Below are 15,722 nucleotides of genomic sequence, written 5' to 3'. Positions count from 1 at the left end.
ATTATCTCTTCTGTTACCCAAGGATTTCTGTTAGCCCTCGTCTTTTTACCTACTTGGTCGTCTGCTACCTTCACTATTTCGTCTCTCAAAGCTACCCATTCTTCTTCTACTGTATTTCTTGCCCCCCTTTCTGTCAATCGTTCCCTTTTGCTCTCCCTGAAGCTCTCTGCAACCTCTGGTTCTTTCAGTTTGTACAGGTCCCACATCCTTAAATTCCCACGTTTTTGCAGTTTCTTCAGTTTTAATCTATAGTTCATAACCAGTAGATTGTGGTCAGAGTCCACATCTGCCCCTGGAAATGTCTTACAATTTAAATCTGGTTCCTGAATCTCTGTCTTACCACTATATAATCTGAGACCTTCCAGTATCTGCAGGCTTCTTCCATGTATACAACCTTCTTTTATGATTCTTGAACCAAGTGTTAGCTATGATTAAGTTACGCTCTGTGCAAACTTCTACCAGGCGGCTTTCTTTTTCATTCCTTAATCCGATTCCATATTCACCTACTACGTTTTATTCTCTTCCTTTTCCTACTATCTAGTTCCAGTCACCCATGACTATTAAATTTTCGTCTCCCTTCACTATCTGAATAAGTTCTTTTATTTCATCACACATTTCATCAATATCTTCATCTGCGGAACTAGTTGGCGTATAAACTTGTGCTACTGTGGTAGGCGTGGGCCACAGTAATGCGTTCAATGTGCTGTTTGTAGTAGCTTACCCGCATTCCTATTTTCCTATTCATTATTAAACCTACTCCTGCATTTCCCCTATTCGATTCTGTGTTTATAACCCTGTATTCACCTGACCAGAAGTCTTGTTCCTCCTGCCACCGAACTTCACTAATTCCCACTATATCTAACATTAACCTATCCATTTCCCTTTTGAATTTTCTGATCTCCTGCCCGATTAAGGGATCTGACATTCCACGCTCCGATCCGTAGAACGCCAGTTTCATTTTCCTGTTAACAACGTCATCCCGAGTAGTCCCCGCCCGGAGATCCGCATAGGAGACTATTTTAACTCCGGAATATTTTACCCAAGAGGACGCCATCATTTAACCACACAGTAAAGCTGCATGCCCTCGGGAAAAATTACGGCAGTACTTTCTCCTTGCTTTCAGCCGTTCGCAGTACCAGTACAGCAAGGCCGTTTTGGTTAGTGTTACAAGGCCAGATCAGTCAATCATATAGACTGTTGCCCCTGCAACTACTAATATGGTTGCTGCCCCTCTTCAGGAACCACACGTTTGTATGGCCTCTCAACAAATACCTCTACGTTGTAGTTACACCTCCGGTACAGCTATCTGTATCGCTGAGGCACGTAAGCCGCCCCACCAACTGGAAGGTCAATGGTTCATTGTTTTTTTTCATATAGTTCAATAATTGTCACCCTGTACACGCCTCAATAAAAGCACATATTATGTGGCACTTGTTACCCTAATAAAAGTTTACAACGAAGTTACGTATGTGAAGAGAAACATGTAATACAAAATACGTACAATAGGTTTAATGTTCAGCCTACTAGTTGCATTACATTATCTGAGTAATCCCGTAATGTAACATGATGAAGAACATTTTTGGAAACTGAACATTCGCACATCTAGTGAAGCTGTCACTCATGGGAGCATTGAGGGGTACACGAGGCCTTGTTGTGTGTTTTCAGACGGTGTCATCCCAGACACGCTGCAGTACACGACGATGAACGTCATGTCCAACACGCAGTGCAGCCAACACTTCGGCGGTCCCATCTACGACTTCACACTCTGCGCCATCGGTTCCAGCGGACAGAGCACCTGCGGCGTAAGTACCTACTGTCATTTTCACTGCAACAGATATTGATTCCACACGGTAACTGAAGTGACCGAGTAGTCTGATCACCAAGAGTACCATGTCCAGTCGCGACAGTGCGTGGATTCTGGGACAGAAATCAAAAGAACTAGTGAACACCATCACTCAGCGTAATATTGTATTACACTTAACTTTGGTACAAAGTGTCCTTGTTGAAATCCATATAAAAGTCTTCAGCAAAGCAGGGACAAGTTATCACGTTAATAGTTCACTACATAGAAACATACATTACTGAAAGTCTTGGTGCCAGTTTGATGCACTACTTTCGTAGAGAAAGTTACGACTGCAGCATAACTATCCTCGACTGCGCTAACCCGAGCTATTCGACAACTGGGTAACAACTACACCAGAACTGGACTAAAACTCAGCAGCAGCTGGCTAGAGCTACGGTCGGGCAGTCTCTTACTAAGGTGATCTTTGTCGCCGGTGGCGCCTAAGTTCAGGGTGCGTGGCACTCGTGCGTCCGGTGACGGCGGCGAAGGTTGCGTCGCTGTCGCAGTCGGGCAACAGCGGGATCTCTGGTGCCAATCCTTGAACACAGCGTGATTGCCCCTTGTGTAGTGTCAGCTGGCTATGATACCATAATAACAAGGCTCATAGACGGCTGCGACTTCTTGTACAAACCTATCATTTGCTGATCTTCAGCCTTTCGATAACATTTTTGCTGCCTTCCACTTTTACGGGTACCCTGTAGTAATTCTAATTTCCATAGTACGCCACTATAGTTGGAAAAAATTTGAGAAAATTGTTAGATGTCGGGATTGCAGAGTATCCAAAATGAAGGCTGATGCTTTTCTATTGGCATCAGTGGCCGCCATACTGTAATAGTGCCAGTGTTCCTTTAAATCTTGTTTAAGTCTGGTGAAGTTGCAAGCTGTGCAGCTCATTAGATATCACCGGTCAGCTCGTTGCAGCACAGCTCGATATTAGTATGATAAGATGCCCTGTCATCATTCAGTGACGCTGAGGTGTCTCGCATGCCCACACTGCTGTCTCTTTTTTCGATGAACCTTTGAGGTCACTGTCGATTTGGAAACACACGAGGCAGCCGCGTTAGGAAAAGCTCAACTGCGTCTCGCCAGTTGACACTTATCCATCATCGTGGACTCTTAGTACTTCTCAGTTTGTTCTCCTACATCACCATCGTCATCATCATTATCATCATTATCATCGTCATCATCAAAGCTCAATACCAGTTTATCGAGTGCTGTTAATGAGCCACTTCTGCTTCCTTCTGTCCCTATAAGACCTGCAGCGGAGATCATCATCCTCTGCCCTTCCTCTGACAACTGCCATGCTTGATCACGGCCAACCAATGAGTTCTGCTTCTTCCTACAGGATGTTTCCCTTCCACTTGTGTGCCCGAATTTATTCCAGCTATTCGTGCAGGCTCCACTTTCATTACATCCTACACAACAATAGTCTAAAAGGGATATATTGACTTCGGCTTTCTTCTTCATCTCATTTCTTGTCCATCTTGGACTTCAGGTTGGTGGATTTCAGGAGTTTCATTTGTGATGCCAGGAGCCTCGATGCCTCTCTTCGTGAGGGCGCATGCTTCAAAGGCAAAATTTTTATTGTTGGTAGAACTCAGCACCGTTTTGAACTCTCTTTGTACTCTTCTATCCATCGAATTATCCATGGAGATTATGCTATAGAGGTGCGAAAGCCAGTCCACAAACTGTAGAACTGTAGCTGATGTCCTAGTCTCACAATTGCGTGATGCTCGTCTATATTGAATGCCGTCGCCTCTGCCTTGGTCTCGCTGATATGAAGGTATTCTAGGAGCTGATTTCCACACGTTGAATCTGTTCTGAACTCCTTCTTCTGATTTGCCTCAGATAATGATATCATCTGCGAATACAATTGCATTAATTTCAATAAACTTTTTCTGGTTGTTCTTTATTCCATCGCCCATAAAAGTGAACAGTAGTGGAGACAGTGCACTGCGTATTAGTACTCTATTCGTGGTCTGAAATGAAGAAGATCGTTCCTCTCCACCGAATGATTCACAATAACGAATTACTAACGATCCTCGGAATACTTAACAACATTCATCGCTCATGAAAAGCTGATGCTGCACCCTCGGTGTCCCAAGATATTAATAACATTTCCGAATCTGATATACTTTTGTTCGCACGATGCCGAGCTGATGTTACTCCCGGTAGGAGTTTGCCCTGCGTTATGGGCTACACCGTATGTGAAGCTACACGTACTGCAGATCTTCCATAATAAGCTCATCTAGGGGTTAACGATAGGGAAGGTTCTATTTCTTTGAGTATGAATACTGTTAGCCGTGGTAAAGAAAGAGAACTGTATAAATTTCAGGTATTGAACTTCGGTAGGGAAACAACCAAGGAAAAAGGGGTAAGTGTAAATGCCAAATTTCATTTTACCAATTATGGTATGCTGACGATGATAAAAATTTGGGGTCTCCCAGATTCTGTGCTGGCTTCACTTTGTTGCACAAAGAAGCGAATATTCTTACATAACTTCTTCTGTGTTTTCTCAGTAGACAAACAATGACAGACGAATGTCTCATACAGAAGATTATTTACATGCCCTCTAAAGAAAAAATGAACTGCAATCAGATAATATGAACAAGGTCAAACTAAAACCTTCTCGTCTTCTTAGGTATACAAAAGCAAGATGTGAAACACCAGCAGGGCTGCCAGTCTTTACGTAATTAATCGATGTATTATATCGTAAAAAGACCGATTTACAGGTGTGTCGTTGCATTTATAGGCTTATTGAATAACATGTTTGACTTCAAAACTGATAACTCATACGTTTTTGACCAGAGCACGTCATTTGAAATTCGATGTATTTCCGTTGTAATCTATACCATCACCACAATCAGAACCTGTAGAGGGTATCTTCAGACTTTCATAACACTTCACAATAAGGAATGAGTATCTAGCTCAAGCAAAGGCATTCAGGTACATGGGTTCAAACGCTTGTCAGTGTGAACGTGATTTGATATGACAGCGGTGCGAAAAGGGAAATGAGATATTTGCTTGGGCAACCTTGACTCGGCACTGTTCCACATCATCTGATGACAATTATCCGGACACCCCTCCGTAATGCGGAACTGACTGCTGGATGTCAGGTGGATGCGAGTGTATAAAAGGAGGTGGAGAGTATCGTGTTGTCAGCAGAGATACAATGACAGACGAATGGGTTAGTCAGAATCTCTGTTACATCGAGCATGGACTAGTCATTGGATGTTGCCTGAGAAGATCCGTTGGAGAGTCCATTGGAGACACTGAACGCTTCTCCAGTTGCCCAAGTCGAGAGTCGTTGACGTCATTTTAAAGTGGAAACGTGACGGTAGAGCCACAACTGAATCATACCAGGCAGATCTACTGAACTGACGGACAGGAACGGTCGAGCATTGCGGAGGATGTAAAAAATCGCACGAACTCAGAGCACACAATTATCGAGCAGCTCCTCAGAAGCGAAAAATTTCTGTAGTTATTGCTAACCAGCGCTTGTGGAGGTGCAAACAGCGATGCCACTGGGCAGTGTACGAGTGGAAACGAGTGCTTGAATCACTTTGTACCCTGTAGCAAACGGATGAAAGAGGATTTTAGTTTGAGAAATGCGTGGAGAATGTTACCTGTCTGCGCCGACAGTGAAGTGCGGAGAAAGTGGCGTTATCGTATTGGAGTATTGTTAGGGTGTAATGCCCGTATTGTGCTTAAGGAAACACTAGATGGGAAGGATATGAACATAGGCTGACAAGAAAAAAATCGCAACACCAACAAATTACGTAGTGTAATGTAATTTTTCTAGCACACTTGTCTAGGTAGTAGGTGTAAGAGATTAATACTGCAAGATTGCAGGTTAATGTAAGCACGAGATAAGCCATTGTAAATGTGAAATGCTGGAGCATTAATAACCGGTGTAACTGCTATAATGTTGAATGCAAGCATGGAAACTTGTATGCATTGCGTTGTACTGATACTGCACGTCAGATTGTGGGATGGAGTTCCATGCCTGCTGCACTTGTTCGTTCAATACCAGGATGTTAATGCTGTTAGTAGATGTCGCTGGAGTTGTCGTCTGATGATGCTCCACATGTGCACTATTGGAAACAGATCTACTGGTCGAGTAGACCAAGGCAACATGTCGACACTCTGCAGAGCGTGTTAAGTTTCAACAGCGGAATGTGCGTGACGATTATCTTGTTGGGAAACACCCTCTGGAACGCTGTTCTTGAATGACAGCACAACAGGCCAAATCACCAAGCTAATCTACAAATTTGCAGTCAGGGTGCTTGGGATAACGACTGTCATACGAAATCGTACCCCAGACCATAACTCCAAGTGTAGATCAAGTGATCTAGCACGCAGACAGGTTGGTTGCACGCACTTAACACGCCTCGTCCTATCCAACTCACGGCCATCACTGGCACCAAGGCAGAACTGGCTTTCACCAGAAAACACAACATACCTTCCTGTGCCCTCCAATGAGCTCTCGCTTGATACCAATGAAGTTGCAAATGGCAGAGGTCTGTGGTCAGTGGAACGCACCCTACAAGGCGTCTGGCTCGGGGCTGTTCTTGAAGTAATTAATGTGTCACTGTGGTGCCAACTGCTGCTCAGTTTGCTGCCGTATGTGCAGTACGATGCGCCAGAGCCATACCCCGAAGACGATGGTCTTCCCTCCCGGTAGTGCCACGTGGCCGTCCGAAGTCCGGTCTTCGCGCGACTCTACATTCTCGCAATCACCGCTGGGAGTAATCATGCTCAGTGGCTACATTCTTTCCAAGTCTTTCTACAGTATCGCAGAAGCAACATTCAGCTTATCGCAGCCCTATTGTACGACCCTGTTCAATTTCAGTGAGGTGATTATATTGGCGTCTTTATCGCCTTAAAGGCATCCCTGACTGCAATCAACTCATTCAGTCTGAAAGGTAACTAAGTCTCACGACCTTTACAGCGTGTAATTAAAGCAAACTCGAATTGCATGCTCACAGTGACGCTACTAGCGGCGCTCTTATGCGAATAGCTCGAAATTTGAGTAGACTTCATTTTTCAGATGTAGAAACTCGACTACGAGTTTTCGTGTATGTCGCAGGACACCTTCGTGTTGCAGTATTTTTTCGTCAGTGTATTTTATAGCATCGTGTACTTCATAGAGTAGAAGAACAGTTAGCAGACGAGGAATGTCTCAGCATGACCTTATAATAAAAGTGCTGCTGTGAGGCAATAGATTGTGGACAATAACATTCCTGAAATGGATTAGCCTGCACAGAGGTCCGACCTGAACACAATGGAACACTTTTTGGTCGACTTCCATTACTTCAAACTGCAGTGTCCTAGAGCACAACCTCCTCTAGTTTCGGGCTACCACTCCTCCACATACGTTCAGACTCCTGACTGAAAGTGTCCCAGCACAGTTTAAAGCCAACGTAAAGGCGCATGGCGGACACGCACGGGTACTTTTGAACAGATAGCGAATATCCTCCACAATGGAAGTTGCATTCCAGGGAAACGATTTCTAGAACTTATGGAGTTACGATTTGAGAATGTATGTGTTTACCTTCAGCGCTACATCTTGAGCGAGTGACACTTTACTGTGTTGGGGAATACCTGATTGGGGCTCCCACCAGCCAGAGATTATACTGTGGTCACGTTTCAGGGCGACAGCGGCGGCGCGCTGGTGGTCGGCTCACAGGGAAGCTACACGGAGATCGGGATCGTCAGCTGGAGTTCGGGCAAGGGCTGTGCGAGCGGAGACCCGGCCGGCTTCACCAGGGTCACCTACTTCCTCGACTGGATCTCAAGTACCGCCGGCATCCCCATTCCGTAAAGGCAGCACATTCATCACCAGCTATTTCCAGATTCCTCGAGAGAAGAAACTGTGAACAATACAGAGCCCCAAATAAATAATTCAGTATATGAAGTGTCTTATTTATTAATTTATTGCTCGTTAATTAACCAGAGTATGAATGCGTCAATTTCACACACAGTTCATCTGGAAACTTCTTTATGAGTTCCATAATTTCAGTTCCATATACGAAATATAAGGATTACAGCACTTAAGAAGGCAGCCATGTTGTGTTGAGGTCGCAAATTATGCCAAAAAAAGTCCTTACGCAATTCGTCATTACCAATCTCACACAGCTAATCTTGGAAGCAGCCAGAAGCAACTCGATTGTAATACTTCCCTGCTAGTTTCGTGAATAATGTACGTACTGTGTGACTGTTTTGTTGCTGTTGTACGAGGGCATTTCGAAAAGTAAAGATGCAATGGCTCGCAGTCCTTAAATAGAAAATTTATTTAGAAAACGTCAGTTACATCTTATTAACTGGATTATTTGTTATTTTTCGACATAATCACTCCCATTATCCAAACATTTGTTAAGTCAGTGCACAACCTTTTGTATCCCACAGTCATAGAAGGCTGTAGCTTGTTGTCAGAACCACATTTCAACTTCATCTTTGATCTCTTCATCGTCGTGGAATGATTTTCTACCAGGATGTGACTTCAGGTAACGGAAGACATGGAAGTCGGTGGGCGCAAGGTTCGGGCTGTAGGGCGGATGGTCCAATAAGTCCCATTTGAATTGTTTGAGTAGTGCTTTGGTTACGAGCGCTGTGTGAGGCCGAGCGTTGTCATGAAGCAAGCGCACTGCACTTGTCAGCATTTCCCTGCATTTGTTTTGAATTGCCCTTCGAAGACGTTCCAAAGTCTGGCAATATGTAGCGGCACTAATTGTCGTTCCAGGAGGCATAATTTCCTACAGAAGAATGCCTTGTCTGCCCCAAAAAACAGAAGCAATGACTTTCTTCGCTGAAATCGACGTGTTGCATTCCTTGGCTTTTGGTGAATTCGAAGGGCGCCATTGCATTAATTGTTGCTTGGATTCAGGTGTATGGTGATAAACCCACGTCTCGTCACCTGTCACAATGTGATCAAGGAACTCGTCACCTGCTTCACCATAGTGTGTGAGGAAGTCCAGTGCAAAGCCCATCCTTTTCTTTTTGTGTTCTTTCGTTAAAAGTTTTGGAACCCATCGCGCACACAATTTCCTGTACTCTAACTTGACAGTCACAATGTCATAAAGAGTTGTCATAGATATATCCGGTATGATCTGATGCAATTCTTTCAATGTGAGACGTCCATTCGCACGAATTGCTTCCTCTGTTCTCCGAGGAAGGTTATTAGATATCACAGATGGCCGACCTGTTCTTTGTTTGTCATGAACATTGGTCCTACCTTCAGAGAAATGACGACACCATTTCGTTACATTTCGTCGATTCATAATGTTCCCATAAACAGAAACAATTTCTTTGTGAACATCCGCTGGTCGATGACCTTTTGCATGAAGAAAACTTATGACGGAGCGCACTTCGCATTTGGCGAGATTCTGAATCGGCGCAGCCATTTTAAACACCACCTACTCCAACTAGAAGCTACGTTGAACTGCCAGACGACCGCGAGGAGAAAGCTAACGGTTCAAGGTTAGCACCAGTGTTGCCAACTTGCTGGCGTACGGTGTATTTTTACTTTCCGAAATACCCTCGTATATATAAACTGTCTCCCTCTTCTTCAACTTTCGTGTGTGTCTTTGTTTTAAGGTAAACCTGAACAATGTTTATGTAAACGCTTTTTGATAAAAAGAGTCGTCAAATCCGTCTGAAACTGTATAACTGTATTACAAATAACTTTTACCAAAATTCATTATAAAACTTAAGTCTGTGTGCTAAATAAGCTATCCTATGAAGTTCTATACTGTGGAGTGTAGAGTGCTTCACTGTGTGACATCACAATGCTTGTCTCAGTCAACACACGAAACAAACAGAATAAATATTCTATGTAAAATTAAAAAATCAAAATTTGATAGCATAAATATCCAAAATGCTTTTATTAAAATACCCTGTGTATTTACGTAAGCATACTGGTTAAATAAACAGTCGGAAACAGTGGGCTTAGGGATGTTTAGGAGTGTGGAAATCTCAGCTACAGCCCTATGACACAAGTGACACGCAGTAACCTGACCACGTTCGAAGTTCCTGAGTTCCGCAGAGCGCCCAATTCTGCTCTCTCACGATGTCTAATGACTACTGAAGTCGCTGATATGGAATACCTGGCAGTAGGTGGCAGCACAATGCACCTAATATGGAAAACGTATGTTTTGGGGGGTGTCCGCCTACTTTTGATCACATAGTGTATGTGTAACTAGAAACGTGCGGTCTTGTAAACCTCTTAATATTTTTTATCACATGACTCGACATCAGCTGATGTGATGTGAATAGTGAACTATTTCATATTATAAGCATATGAAATACTATTCAGCGCTTCTGCAGACTTCATTGATTACGATATTTAAAATGAACACCAGTCACGATGCTTATGAGTGTTTATGAGTATAAATTAAAAAGGTTGCAGAAAAGTAAACAAACGCAGTAATAAAATGTTCGCAGAATGTTCGCACGCTCGACGCACATATCCCTATCACGTTTCAGCCAAATTGGCTGACTACATTTGCTGCACTTACGCCACTGCTTATACGCCCTTTTCCTTCTTTCTGACGCACTACACTTGATACACGTCTTGCTCTTTTCCATTTTGTCAGTTGGTATACCTCTAACATCATCATCAAATAATTCTCCTGTATTTCAGATTTGGTAGGCGCTTGCACCAAAATTAGATTGTTTGCTTTTAGTCCAAGCATTCCTCCTTTAAAAATTTTGTCTTGAGGTGTAGTTGTTGCTCTAATGGACTATTAACGTACCCACTCAAGATTGTCTTTGTGATGAAAGACTGTGTTTGCTGTGAATAATTTCTGTGGGACAGGGCACAACTGGCTCTGCTTCCAGTGGAGCATTTTCTTCACAAGTATCACTCACTGTTTCATGGTGACCACCAGCTACCACAAAATGAAATCGGCATCAGCTCTTAGAAAATCGCTCCATGCTATAGCTAAAAATTAATAAATTCACACATAAAATAAAAAGCTGTGACACAAAAATTCTGAAAAATCAATTGAAATGAAAATAAGCATTAATTAGAAACATGTGGACTATTAGACTTATCTAATTATTACAAATGATGCGACCCACGCGGTCAGACAGGCAACCTATTCCGCACTCAGTTCTAAGTAATATACATTATCGTTACACTGACAGACTTAAGCTTATTGCTGAATGTTGCTTTACACGCAGCATGCATTAAAGCGAAGACACTAAAAAAGAGAGGGTGGTTTTTTGCAGTGCTGCCACACTCAATGTTCAAATGAATTATAGATCTGAAAGGTCATTGTTTATAGTTAAAGGTTAAACTCGTCCTAGCATTATGTAATGCTAAAAATGTGATTGCAGGAATGGTTTCAAAACCCCTAGTAGATTCTACACTGACGCTGAGTTAGATCCTCTTCTCACTATAACCTATCGCAGATCTCTCAAACAAAAAAGCGCGCCAAGTAGTACGAATAATGCACACGTGATTCCCGTTTACAAGAAGGGTAGTAGAAGTGATCCACTAAATTATCACCCAGTGTCCTTCACATCCGTATGATGTAGAATCTTAGAATATGTTCTGAACTCAAATATAAAGAGGTATCTTGAACAGAATGACCTCCTCCATGCCAACGGGCAGCGTGGATTCCGAAAACATCGATCATGTGAAATCCAAACCTTTTCTCATTTCACACAATGAAAACTTTGGATCAGGCAGTCCGGTAAATGCAGTATTTCTTGATTTCCGAAAACAATTTGACTCAGTAGCACATTTATGTTTATTGTCAAAAGTACGATCATACGGTGGATCAAGCGAAATTTGTGGTAGGGACGACGCAGGAGATTACCTTCACTGGAGAGTCATCGTGAGATGCAGAAGTAACTTCACGCGTGGCCCAGCGAAGTGTGTTGGGTTCCTTGATGTTCATGTTGTATAATAATGACCTTGCGCACAATATTAATAGTAACGTCAGAGTTTTTGCAGATGATGCAGCTATCTGTAATGAAGTACTATACCACAGAGTCTGCATAGATATTCAATCGCATATTCATAAGATTTAAAAGTTGTGCAACGATTCGCAACTTGCTGTAACGTTCTGAAATGAGGAGCTGCAGACTTCAAAAAACGAGAAAAACTTCAAGGAGTCACTGTTGGAATCAGTCAACTCGTGCACATATCTGGTTGTAACACTTCGTAGGGATGTGAAATGGAGCGTTCACATAGGCTCAGTCGTGGATAAAGTAGGTGGTAGACTTTGTTTTATTGATAGAATACTCAGCAAAAGCAATTAGTCTACAAACATAATTGCTTAAAGATCACTCGTCCGACCCATTCTAGTATACTGCACAGGTGAGTCACACCCATACTAAATACGACACACCCATACTAAATACGACTAACAGGGGATGTCGAACGTGTACAGAGGAGGGCAGCACAAATGGTTACAGGTTTGTTTGCCACGTGGGAGAGTGGCTGGCAGGCTCTGAGCACTATGGGACTTAACATCTATGGTCATCAGTCCCCTGTAACTTAGAACTACTTAAACCTAACTAACCTAAGGACATCACACAACACCCAGCCATCACGAGGCAGAGAAAATCCCTGACTCCGCCGGGAATCGAACCCGGGAACCCGGGCGTGGGAAGCGAGAACGCTACCGCGCGACCACGAGATGCGGGCGCGTGGGAGAGTGTCACAGAAATGCTGAAGAAAATGGACAAGGAGACTCTTTAAGACAAACGTAAGCTTTCCCTAGAATGCCTGCCTACAAATTTTCAGGAACCATTTTTGAATGATGAGTCTAAGAATATATTACAAACCCCTTTGTATCGCTGACATAAGGATCATGAGGACAAGATTAGATTAATACAGCACGCAAGGAGGCATTTAAACAATCATCCTTCCCGCACTCCATACTTGAACGGAGCCGGACGCGGTGGTCTAGCGGTTCTAGGCGCTCAGTCCGGAACCGCGCGACCGCTAAGGTCGCAGGTTCGAACCCTGCTTCGGGCATCAATGTGTGTGATGTCCTTAGGTTAGTTAGGTTTAAGTAGTTATAAGTTCTAGGGGACTGATGTCCACAGATGTTAAGTCCCATAGTGCTCAGAGCCATTTGAACCATTTTTGAAGTTGAACGGAATGGAAAGAACCCTAATAAATGTTACAATGAAACTTGCCCTCTCCCATGAACCTCACATTGGTTTGCAGAGTGTTGATATATATGTAGATGGAGATTTAGGATACTGTCTTGCTGTCTTCGTCCAACAATGCCTAAGCGCTACCGATCAAGCGCCAGGAAACGAACTAGGTGTCGCTATTCGGGTTTCGGTAGGAAAGGTTGCGTGCAGCTGAGTGGCACGATAACTGGTTTGCAGATGTTATGATATATGAGTTTGCAAGTGTTTTCGTCGAGTAATAGATCAGTAGTGAGTAATTATTCCGTTTATTCGTGCGTGTAATTAATTACATATGAAATCTGCGGACAAATCAGTATCGTCATTCTACAAGAAGTATCAGTTAGTGAGAAACATTACTACAGGGTGTCCCAAAAAGAATGACACAATTTTAAATAGAATTATTTATTGGGAAGATCGGCTTAACACAAACAAATTGCATATTAAATTACTCATAAAAGACAGAAGTTATAAAAATCCGTCATAAATGATCAATATGTCCTCCATTGGCAGCACGGACGACATCTAGTCGATAGCCGAATTCATTCCAAACTGAGCATAATGTGTCTTCTGTCACTAAAGCTACAGCAGCTGATATTCTGGTTTTTAGATCATCAATGTCACGAGATAGGGGAGGAACGTAAACACATTGTTTAACATATCCCCACAAGAAATAATCACATGGTGTTAAGCCAGGGGACCTAGGAGGCCAAGAGTGTAAAGCCTGGTCACTCGGTCCTGTAAGCCCTATCCAATGTTGAGGCACGTTGGCATTGAGGAAACTACGCACGTTATTGTCCCAGTGCGGTGGTGCTCCATCTTGCTGATCGATGAAATTGTCAGAGTCAAGTTGTGGGAATAACCAGATCCGTCGCATTGCAAGATATGATGGTCCTGTTACGATTACTTCCTCAAAAAGTTGGGTCCATAAACCTTGCTTTGCGAAACAGGACAAAAAACATTTACTTTGCGCGAGACTGGCTGTACGCTCTAGGTCAGTGCTCGTAGTGACATCTAGCCGAGTTTTTCTTAAACTCTAGAGCATGCCGATTACATCTAGCGCTGTTTCAGTTAACTTATGACATTTGTCTCAATATTATTACAAGTTAAAATCGGGTTTTACTTTTAAGGACACCCTGTATTTATATGGTTAGAAACGTTATCGTGGACTGTCATAGAGTACGAATATTATTCTGCAAAAGCAATCCAGCGATGGCAAAGCTCATTGTAAACGTGCACTAACTTCAAATGTTAATTCGAACTTGGTTGGCTCCACACAAACTTAGGAAATGTGTTACTTGCGAAACCAATAAATGAAGGAAAATGGTGTGTACGGTTATCCTCTGAAAGCATCATTTTTGCACTTTACTATGCAGCCACAGTTACAGTATGTGCTGAAGAGCCGGCCGTGGTGGCTGAGCGGTTCTAGGCGCTACAGTCAGGAACCGCGTGACCGCTACGTTCGCAGCTTCGAATCCTGCCTCGGGCATGGATGTGTGTGATGTCCTTAGGTTAGTTAGGTTCAAGTAGTCCTAAGTTCTAGGGGACTGATGACCTCAGAAGTTAAGTCCCATAGTGCTCAGAGCCATTTGAACCATTTTTTGTGCTGAAAATGGTTTCCATGTGCCTCAATACATGCGTGTACGTGCCGTAGCATGTTCTGTCTGACACGTTCTCATCGGCCAGCCTGCATCTGAACAGTGTCACAGGCAGCATGAATACGCTACTCCATTGTATCCACATGTGAAATGGGCTCTGCATACAGAATACTTTTGAGATGGCCCGATAACCAGAAATCGCACGGGTTGTGATACGGTGAATAAGCAGGCCATGGGTGGACCCCCTTGCCCTATCCATCGGCCAGGGAAGACATGACTGAGATGCGTCCAGGCGTTAACGGCGAAGTGGGTTGGACCACCACCATGCAGCAGTTCCACATACCTTCGAATCATCAATGGCACTTCTTTCAGCAGGAGAGGCAAAGTCACCCGCCAGGAACACCGATAGTTCCGGCCTGTTAGGAGACTTGGAAGAAAGTCTGCTCCCAAAATACAATCGCCAGTCATCTCGGCCCACACATTCCGGCTGCACTGATGCTGATTCACTGTCACCATACCATGGGAGTTCTGCATACTATCCCACGGATGACTGTTATGAAAGTTGAAGATACCTCTCCGCGTAAAGGAGGCCTCATCTGTGACTAGGATGGATGACACCAATACAGGAATCGTTGTTGCCTGGTGAAGAAACCAGTGACGAAACTGCTTCCCATGTGGAAATTCTGTCGCTAGTAAATTCTGTACACGCTGTAAGTGATAAGGGTAGTAACAACAATCACGATCAGTGTTCCACACGGTCGTCTGGATTGATCTGCACTGGTGGACCAACTGCCTGGTACTGACAAGGCGGTCGCACGTCCACAATGTTAATCCATTTTCCTAGAAGTCTGGTGTCCGAACTTTTCGGGTATGTCCTTCATGATTTCCTGATTCCTGAAACGACCCTATCTCAGACGAACGGCGAAACACTAGTGCGAACATGAATACTTTCGTTGTGTCGGCAGGGATAGATCTCCTGATACAATATTGCTGCCCGCTGCCATTTGCCTTTCCGTAAGCAAACACCAAGTTGGGAAGCTCTCGATTAGAATACGGAGCCATTGTGTGTAACGCTGTATCACATCCACAAGGTGAATGAGCAAGAGAAGTGAACGGGACACACCGCTTGG

At 43.5% G+C, this 15,722-nt stretch overlaps 2 protein-coding genes across 3 annotated transcripts in view; both read left to right on the top strand.

The window, feature by feature from the left end:
- LOC126236702 (brachyurin-like) overlaps positions 1-7,756 on the top strand; it is a 48,070-nt gene extending 40,314 nt beyond the window's left edge. Inside the window, exons 6-7 of the mRNA XM_049946220.1 lie at positions 1,666-1,802; positions 7,497-7,756. Coding sequence (XP_049802177.1) covers positions 1,666-1,802; positions 7,497-7,667 — 308 coding nt within the window. The 3' untranslated portion in view covers positions 7,668-7,756. The remainder of the gene's footprint in view (positions 1-1,665; positions 1,803-7,496) is intronic.
- LOC126236699 (brachyurin-like) overlaps positions 1-15,722 on the top strand; it is a 484,625-nt gene that overhangs the window by 125,198 nt on the left and 343,705 nt on the right. The window lies entirely within an intron of this gene.

This window comes from Schistocerca nitens, chromosome 2, assembly GCF_023898315.1.
Source record: "Schistocerca nitens isolate TAMUIC-IGC-003100 chromosome 2, iqSchNite1.1, whole genome shotgun sequence".
Taxonomy (NCBI): domain Eukaryota; kingdom Metazoa; phylum Arthropoda; class Insecta; order Orthoptera; family Acrididae; genus Schistocerca; species Schistocerca nitens.
This window is presented reverse-complemented; position numbering and strand designations above follow the sequence as displayed.